The 10272-nt window shown below is 36.9% G+C and overlaps 1 protein-coding gene across 1 annotated transcript in view; it reads right to left on the bottom strand.

Annotated features, from left to right (window-relative positions):
* Positions 1-2434: 2434 nt before the first annotated feature.
* Positions 2435-10272, bottom strand: part of LOC124794747 (exosome RNA helicase MTR4) — a 99680-nt gene continuing 91842 nt past the window's right edge. Inside the window, exon 16 of the mRNA XM_047258355.1 lies at positions 2435-3937. Coding sequence (XP_047114311.1) covers positions 3780-3937 — 158 coding nt within the window. The 3' untranslated portion in view covers positions 2435-3779. The remainder of the gene's footprint in view (positions 3938-10272) is intronic.

The raw sequence follows: 10272 nt of genomic DNA, 5'->3' as shown, positions 1-10272 counted from the left end.
CCCTTTTGTAATTTTTTATTTTGGAGCGCTTGTGGCACCTATTTCCAGGTCATTTTTACTGTTCCGTAACTATCAGTGGACTTCAAAATTAGGAAATCTGCTACTGTGGGCATGTGCCGTTAGACAGTAACCTTGCTTCAGGAGTGGTTTTACGAGTATCAAAACAACTTGTGACGACATTGGAAAATCTATAAAGTTTGCACCCAGTTTTGTCCCGTTTCCCACGTAAATAATCAGGGATCACATATCTGCTAGATGATTCACACGCCATGTAGAATTTTATTCCAAATTTTGCTACTTTCATCGGGATATGACGTGCCCTTGTACTAAAGCAGACTTTCATCCACTGTATGTCCAGTTCAGAAAAATAAGAAGTTTTTAATTTATTTTCATGGCGCTGGTAAACTGGTCAAGTTTTGTTCAGCTTAGGAATTGTGTGATTTGCAGAATCATTCACTTCGTTATCAGAAAAATGGAGATACTTTTTGATTTCGCAGAACCTCCTGACATTATGTCATTGAAAAATGGAGTTGATACGCTGGCTCGCCCTGTGCGGTACCTCTGCAATTCAGGTTTCTGAACAACACTTTTCAAAATGGTTTGAGAAAGGAAAATTCGAAGTTCTTCACATGGTGGCAAAACATTACATTCAGTGGTCGAAACACCATTGGCTCTTCCCACACGTATCATTTTCATTAAATCCCTATCAAAAAAGTGTTCAAATATTTCAAGTTCATAATTGGCAAAAGGAACTGTGGAGCTGGGACTAGTAGTAAACGAAAACCTTGATGGAGCACAATCAGTATTTTGATCAAAAACATGCCAGATACTCACTTGAGACCAATGTATGTCAGTGTCTTCCTAACCTTCTTCCTCACTTGAAGAAAGTTCAAAGAAGCGATAACCAGATTCAGAAACAAGGAGGTCTTCCCACTGCTCTTCATCACTGGAATAATCACTATTCATTTAAGAAGACTGCAAGTACAGGAATAATGCAACAATTGCAACAAAATGCGATGAAATAACATGGTAATATTGCAACAACTTCACGAGCAAAAGCCAACAGCAATACACTGTAACAAAACGCGAAACTGCAAAAATCACTAACTAGTACAGCACAAGTAACAACAATGATTATAATCTGGATACTGGTGCTAACTAGCAGCAGTGAAAGGAACTAAAACATTCGTAATTGTGATATTTGTGCAGAGATGTGTAAAATTTGAGGCCTCAGTTATCTTGGGATAATATTTCTCAGCAAAACAGTTTAATCTGAGTTACCCTGGGATAATCAGTTCAGAGGTTAATATCCTTGGTTTTATTGGAATTGCCATATTTTGTAGTAATAATAGCAGTTTCAAGTGCAGCTATATTTCTTTTGTGGCCTTGTCTTTCAGATGAGTTTATTCTACAGAAGAATTACTGAATTAGTGAAAAATCACTGGGATACAGTGATACTGGTTTGCCGAGATGGGCAAATGGCTGACATGCAGCTAGTTTTGCAGCAGTGCTGTGGCATACCTGATCAAATTCCAAAGCTTCCTCACTTCGGGAAGGAGTGGCTAAGCAACTTACACACGTGCAGAACATATGCAGTAAGGATATCTGTCAGACAGCCTACATTACCTGTGCTTGCCTGCAAGCATGATGAGGGCTGGGCACAGGTGCCTTTGCCCGGTGGGGTAGTGTTGGAACAGCTCGTCTAAGGAGATTGCACACAGACTACTCTGCATACAACCATACAGCCCAAATTTGTCGTCATGTGACATCTCTCTCTCTCTCAAATGCACCAAGCAGTCTAAGTGAGCAAAATTTTTAGTACTCAAGGCAGCTGGTATGCCTACAATGCCGTAATACAAAGCTGTTTGAAGGAGACATACTATAGTGTTTTGAAGACGTAGTTGATTCATAGTTTATACAGCTTTCTTGGGACACTTTCTGTAGCCACTAATAACAAATGTAAGGTCAATAAATGTTGCATTGGGTTTCTATCGATATAAAAATAAAGGAAGGTTAAGGTTTAATGTGCAACTGCTGATGAGGTCATTTGTGACAGAGGGCAACATTGGATTGGAGAAAGAGGGGAAGGAAATGCACTTCATAGAAATGTTGTTCTTATTTGCCTTAATGATGTAAGGTAACTTTGGAAAACTTACTCAGGAAGGAGAGGTATGGGTTTGAATCATCCTTTTCCCAAATGTGGGTCTAGTGTGCTAACCACTGCCCCAGCTGCTTCTAACAGTTGAAAAAATACTATCTACAAACCAGAATACCTCCACTCTCCAATCAGATAGATGCTGAAGGAAATGTGAGATTTTTTTTTTAAAAAAATAAAGCACAATGCTAATTATCTGTAAAATCTTTTATTTTCTCATTCATTGAATGAAATTTTGTTTGTTGAAAAGCAACAAACTAAATTGAAATTGTCATTGTGTTCATTGTATATAATCCAAAAACAAATCAAATATTTAAAAAAGTTTATCATATACATTTAAGTCAAAATAATGATGGGATTGCTCAATTTAAAGACAGATCATTGTACGTCATTAACATTTTCCATTATCAAATAAAATCTGCCATTTAAGTCTAAATATAAAAACCGAACAAAATATTAAATTTACTGTACATGACTGTGGAGAAAAGTCAAGCCAATAGGAAGACAGATAAAAAAATATTCTTCAGTTTCCAGATATATATATTTAATTGCACTTGTATAATGGATAATTGGAGAAATGAGGCAACAATTTTTTTGTAAAACAGGATACTATATATGGCGTAACCCACTCCACGGGAGGTAGTTCTGATCATTACCAGCAGTACCTACGCCACATCATATGAAAACTGAAAACATTATAAATAAAAGGGAGAACATGGACAGAGACTCCAGAGAACACTATCAATCATAACAAGATATGAGAGTGTAGGAGAGCAAGATAATGATGAACAGAGAAGAAACCTGTTTAAGAAACTACATAATTGTACAGAATTAGGCAACAAAGAAGGAAAAAACAGATCCTAAGATGTCATCCATAACATATGTTACTGATGTAACGTAGTTACCTATTACTGATTTCTATATATATCATGCAATGGTAATTCTTTCCTTCTGCATTACGACAGACTTTTTTTTTTTCTTTTTGCATCTGACTTTTAATATTCTTTGCTCTGCATTCGTTAACCCTCTCACTTTTTACTAGGTTTGGGTTACCACAACTATCTCTAAGCATTTTTATACTACAAATACTTGTTCTTTGACAAAACATAACCAGTCAGTTTTTAATATTATTATCAACATCTCACAGTCTTGTCACAAATAGCTGACAAAGTTCTGCTCTGAATTATTTGTTATGTTGCCAATAAATAACTTTGTTCTAATCTCTTTCAATTGTGTGCTGAAAAAAAATTTACTTCCACAGGCTAGAGGTGTGTTTTCCTGTTAGCTTAGTTCATTCCATTTCTCAGCCAGCACAGCCTCCTGGTCTAATCACTTTTGTCAGTTACAGAAAAGAGAATATTTCTGCTGTAAAGTCACTAAAATTTTTTTACACAAAATCACCCAGCTCCAGGAAACATTACTTTCGCTCTTACAAAAGCTAAAATATATAATAAAATGCAAATCACAACATGTCTCTCATAATATTTTCAGCAAATAAGTCACAGTCTCTTCAAATATATTTGCATGTATTTCACACATGTTAATTTTCGTATCAACAAAATATACAAAAATATGTTCTTGTCACTGTACACTTCTAAAATATTCACATAGAAGTCATTCCTGGTTACAGATATAAGCTAGCAGCAAATACTATATCTCTTTTCATTAACTTGATACCCTCACTAAACTTGTTTTCTAAATCAGTATTACCGATATTCTTTGCCGCTTGACACAGCTGCCGAAGAATTTCCTCAAGGCGCCTCATGCATCTGATTATACTTCCTGTAGACATTATAAACATATCACTATTATAGCTGTAAGCAATCACACTATCATACTAAAATCTAATTTCAGTCTCAATAATGATGCCAATTCATAAAATCTGTTGAATATATGATACAATTTCAAAGAGATGTAGGGATTTCTAACTTGCTTTAAATGTTCATAAATGTAAAACTGTGCGCTTCACAAAAAAAGATTGGTACCGTGGGACTACAGTATCAAAGAGTCACAGCTGGAATCCGTAAACTTATACTAATACATGGGTGTAGCAGTTTGTAGGGGGCAAGAAATGGAGTGATCACAAAGGCACAGTCGTGGGCAAAGCAGGTCATATAGGTCGTGCAGGATACAGTGGCCAATCCACAGTGACCAGTTTTCATCCGAACCTTGGGCCGAGCTCATTCTTCTGTTCATAAGGGGAGGCTGACAAGTGTTTTCCATCTTTTGGCTGGATGGCAATAAGAGAATCAACGTGCTTGCCCTGCAATCTTTCTCAAATGATTTTACAGAAACTACTCGGTAAAAAAAAATTTCATTTTTGTTTCACTTGTAGCTTGAATGTCAGGTTCACAATGATGTGCCCATCATTCTATTAATGGTCATAGTTATTGTGATACTTATATGGCAGTAAGAAACTATGCAAAATTCGAAAAAGTTTGCAGTGGAAAATAGTGGTCACTACGATTCTCTGCGTTTGGGGGCATTTCACATAATATGTTGGTGTGTATGAAACTGAGTTAACATATTGAATTTTTCTTTAGATTTGGGTGAAGGTTTCACCGCTCTCGAAAAAATTTATCTATGTAGTGCACTCATTTATGATTGCTCCGCTCCAGCAATAAAGCCAGAGTGAAATACCCACACCATTCCTCATATTTCATGAACAGTTTGAGGTACTGAAATGAGATTTTGGCAAATAATCGCACACAAAGAAGAGAGCATTTTGCTGTATGATTATTATGCAAAACTGCATTATCTACCTCATTATTCCACTAACTTCAGATTTCTCCGATGAAAGAAGTAATTTTTAAGGCCTGTCAATAGCTGGTGAAACAAGAAATGCTATGGGTCTTGGAGCAACATAAGTGATGTCATTACATGCTTATTTTGTACCGAGGATGTGCTTTTTCATAAGATGCTCACCTTACTTTTCCTTAGTTCCTCACTTAATAAACCACTTTTTCAGAATTCTCTCACAATTGCGTCTCCACAATATGATAGTAAGGTGAGACTGTGTAAACTCTGCAGCATTTTGGCAAAAGAAGCAAATTTTAACATGGCAACAAGAGGAATGTGTAGGTTCTACTCAAAATTCCCCACTTGTGACACTTCTCTGAAAGTTAAAAATGATAAACAAACCAGGCAAAAATAAAGTGCTGTATTTTCGGTGGTATTCTTTTTCGATACTAACTGAGAGGAGGTAACAGATCTTTCTGAATGGTCACCATGCAAGTGTGGGTGTGAAGTGGCCCCACTTAATATTTACAAAAAATGTAATTGTAGGCTTCGGTTTAGAATGGCTGAGTGTATGCAGGCAGGGGAGGCCAAATAGCTCATGCATGCAATAGGGCCGCCTGGCGGGTAGGCTACGCTACCTGTGCCAGCCTGCGCATGAGCTAAAGAGTGCCCAAGAGCACCACTGCATTATGGGGCACTATTAAAACAGCTTTGATTATGTAATTGTACAACCGAGACTTCAAACCCAGATTTTAAACTGTAAATTACTAGGGGCAGATAGGAACAGCAGATTAAAAGTGAAGAAACTGTAGAAAGGTGGGGAAATTAAGGGGGTGGGGCCTGGATAAATTGGAAAAACCAGTGGTGGTTGTGAATTTCAAAGGGAGCATTAGGCAACGACCTACCAGAAAAGGAAATGGAATACAACAGAAGACAAAAGGAAATTTTAGAGAGATGAAACAATGAAGCCAGCAGACGATCAAATAGGAAAAGGAAGAAGGCCCAGTAAAAATCATTGAGTGCACACAAAATTTTGAATTTAATGATACAAGAAGAAAATATAAAACTGCAGTGAATCATGTAAGCAAAAGGACATACATTCATCTAAAAATGAGAGTGGCAGGAAGAGAAAAATGAGAAATCAGGCATGGTTGTAAGAGAAATGCAAAGCTGTAGAAGCATGTATAACTAGATGTTGCCTATATCAAGATTAAAGAAACCTTCGGAGACAGAAAAAGCAGCAGTATGAATATCAAGAGCTTACATGGTAAACCAAGGCTATGCAAATAAAGGAAGCCTGAAGATGGAACAGATATATAGAAGAGCTGTACAGAGGAGAGAAACTTTAAACAATTTTATGGAAAGAGAACGAGAAGTAAATGAAAATGAGATAGGAGATGTGATACAGGAAGAAGAATTTGACACAACACTGTATGTTGCCAGGGGCAGATGTAGACTGTCCATTATTTACAAGGTGTACAACTTTACTTCCGCCATTTTTTCCCCAACATTTGAGGCCTTAATGAAACAAATTGGTTACATATGCATCATTCAAAGTATTTTACATTGCTGGCCACTACTATCTCCCATCTTTTGGGCATTGTATGAATTCCACGTCGAAAAAATCATCTTTTGAAGCGATCCATGAATTGATCCAAACTGTGACTTCTTCATGAGAGCGGAAGTGTTGGTCAGCCAGGCCATGCACCATTGATCTAAAGAGGTGATAGTCAGAGGGAGCAATGTCTGGAGAATATGGCGGACGGGGTAGGACTTCCCATTTTAACATTTTGACCTCTTTTGCAATGTGGGGTCAAGTGTTGTCGTGCACCAAAATCACTTTATCGTGCCTCTTGCTGCATTGTGGCCGTTTGTCTTTTAATGCTCGGCTCAAATGCATTAATTGTGTTTGATAATGAGCACCTTTGATTGTTTCACTTGGTTTTAACACCTCATAGCACACGACGCCGAGCTGGTCCCACCAAATGCAGAGCATGATCTTGGAGCCGTGAATATTCAGTTTGGCCGTTGACGTGGAAGCATGGCCGGGATATGATTTTTTGCATTTAGGGTTATCATAATGAACCCTTTTTCGTCCCCGGTCACAATGCAACATAGAAATCCCTTCTGTTTTTGACTCTGAAGCAACTGTTGACAAACATAGAAATGCCTTTCAACATCTCTTGGTTTCAGTTCACGCGGGACCCAAGTTCCTTCTTTCTGAATCATGCCCATAGCCTTGAGACATTCTGAAATGGCTTGCTGTGTCACTCCCATTAATTGTGCCAATTCTTCTTGAGTTTGATGTGAGTCTTTATTCAGCAATGTGTCAATCTTCCACCACTATGCCAGTGTGCAATGTTAAAATCACCATTCTTCAAATGTTGAAACCACTCATGACACGTTCTTTCACTAATAGCATCCTTACCATATGTACTTGAGAGAATTCGATGAGACTCAGCCACTGTTTTCTTCATATTGAAACAAAACAGTAACACCTCCCACAAATGACAAGAATTAGGCTCATAAACTGACATTTTCTATCAAGAACAACTTTATGATGCAGACACAAATCAACTAATGTTTGAATGAGGTTATGTTGACCGAGGTCCAAGCTAACTACCTGATGTCTATATGATCTGTTTTTTTTTTTTTTTTTACCGTTATTTACCGTTGTCGCCATCTATTGGCAAATGGTGGAAGCACAGTTGTACACCTGTTGTTGGATATGAACTGCAGAGTAAAAGTGAAGAAACTGCAGAAAGCTGGGAAATTAAATAAAGCTCCTGGAGTAGATGACATTCCCCCATAATTCTTGGGATCCCTGGGAGAACCACATAAAAGACAACTATTTTAGCTAGTATTCAAAATTTATGAGGCAGGTGAAATGCCCTCAGACCTCACCAAGAATATAACAATCCCAGTTCTTAACCAAAAGTCATGGCTGCAAGTACTGACACAAAGAATGGAAAGACCAACAGAAGCCAACCTAGTGGAATACCAGTTTGGGTTTCAGAGAACTGTAGGAACATGTAATACAATATGTCCCTACAACTCATCTTAAAAGATAGACCGAAGGAAGGTAAACCGAAGCATTCGTAAATTTCGAGAAAGCCAAAACACACTCCTCGAAATTCTTAAGATAGCAGGAATAAAGTAGAGGGAGATAAAGCTTTTCTTCATTTTGTGCAGCACCCTGACTGCAGCTGTATGAGACAAAGGACATGAAAGAAAGTGAGGATGGGCTGCAGGCTATTTGTTCAATGAGCAAGCAGTACAGGATACAAAAAGAAATCGGAAAAATAAACTAAACTTCAGGGAGAGGGAACAAAAAATTCTGAGGGTTGTTAATGACATGTCAAAGACCACAAAGGACTTTTAAGAGCAGCTGAATAGAATGGATAGTGTCTTGGAAAGAAGTTTTAAATGAGCATCAACAAAAGTAAAATGAGGATAAAACAATTTAGTTATATCAGGTGATGCTGAGGCAATTAAATTAGAAAATAAGACACTGAAAGTGGTAGATGAGCGTTGTAATTTGGAGAGTGAAATAACCTCCGATAGCCAAAGTAGAGGAGATAAATATGCAAACTGCCGATAGTTCCTGAAGAGGACAAATATTTTAACATTTAATATAAATATAAGTGTTACAAAGTGTTTTTTTAAAGTATATGCCAATACAGAAGTGGAAAATAAACAGTGCAGACAAGAAGAGAAAAGAAGCTTTTGAAATGTAATATTATAGAACAATGCTGAAGGTTAGATGGATAGATTGAGTAAATAATATCCACAAACTGAATAAAACTGGAGAGAAATGAAATTTCTGGTGCAACTTAACTAAAAGTAGAGGTAGATTGACAGGAGATTTCTTGAACAATCACAGAGTACTTAATTTGATAATGGAAGGTAGTGCGGGGTTAAAATAGAAGGAGACCAAAGCTTGCTACAGTAAACAGGTTCACATGGATGTACATTGCAGTAGTTATGGAGAAATGAAGAGGTTTATGCAGGTTAGACTAGCAGGGGAAGTTCCATTAAACCAGCCGTTGGGCTGAAGATGATGACGACATGTTTTTTGAAACACACTAATGAATAAATCTATTCACAGACAACTTTACTTGCTCCAGATTAGCTTACAACTTATCTTTACAAATGACAGGAAGCATAATTTGTATTTGGAGAGCTAAGTGAAATGAAGAGCAACTTTCTTTTCAACAGCAAGACATGAATGCTTCTTTTCTTCTTCTCTCTCCTTTTCTTTTCCCCCCAAGTTCCATTTCAGGATATCAATCAGTCCAATCCTGCCTTTCGTGTATTTTGCTGCCTCCATTAAGATGGCCTGTATAATAGACAAGCATAAACATCACTGCTTCTACTCATAGAGTGCTGAAATTCCATTTGTCACTTATCATCAAAGCAAATGTTGAAAAGATAACAGATGTCTATTCTTTTTCCAACTGAAGGGCATGGCAGAATAAAGAGCTAACCCATGAGAGCATAGTTTTGAGCTTTTGTGTGTCATATGTTTGATTAAATCTGTGAACTGTAAATCACAGTGAACCTAGAACTACTTTTTCTAAGAACTGTTACACTATTCATTTAGCTATATAATCTGTTAAATGGGTAAAAAATTGTTCATTAGTTCTACAAAATTGTTTACTCGTTGCATTGTCCCAACTATTGTGGGTTACATTTTTACAGTATTGCAGAATATTTTAATAATATTATTATGAAAAAAGATAGTTGCTGAGTCGCATATAGGCACAACAAAAAGACTGTCACAAAATAAGCTTTTGGCCAACAAGGCCTTTGTCAAAAATAGAAAACACACACACACACACACACACACACACACACAAAGGCCTTGTTGGCCAAAAGCTTGTTTTGTGACTGTCTTTGTTTTGTGTGTGTGTGTGTGTGTGTGTGTGTGTGTGTGTGTGTGTTTTCTATTTTTGACAAAGACCTTGTTGGCCAAAAGCTTATTTTGTGACAGTCTTTTTGTTGTATCTATCTGTGACTCAGTATCTCTGCTATATGGTGAGTAGCAACTATCCTTTTCATAATATTGTTACATTCCATCCTGGATTTTCAGTTATTAGAATATTTTAATAAGTGTGGTATTTCCAGTCATGAAGTATAAATTTTACAATTACTGTGAGTTAACAATGTCTTCATCAAAATGTATTCTGAAAAGTTTTGCAAACAAATGAATGACTTTTACTACATTACATCAGAGAGTAGAAGTTGCTAAACATAAGAGAGAAAATAATTATTACCATAATAGCCTTACATTTCTGCAAGGTAACAATGTCAGTTTTCTTATAGTGATTAAATTAATGGACAAAGCATTTATGAACTTCTCTGTTCATTTTCTTTTG

The sequence above is a fragment of the Schistocerca piceifrons genome, chromosome 4, assembly GCF_021461385.2.
Source record: "Schistocerca piceifrons isolate TAMUIC-IGC-003096 chromosome 4, iqSchPice1.1, whole genome shotgun sequence".
NCBI classification, from domain to species: Eukaryota; Metazoa; Arthropoda; class Insecta; order Orthoptera; family Acrididae; genus Schistocerca; species Schistocerca piceifrons.
Note: the sequence above shows the minus strand (reverse complement) of the source record. Positions and strands in the feature narration are given on the sequence as shown.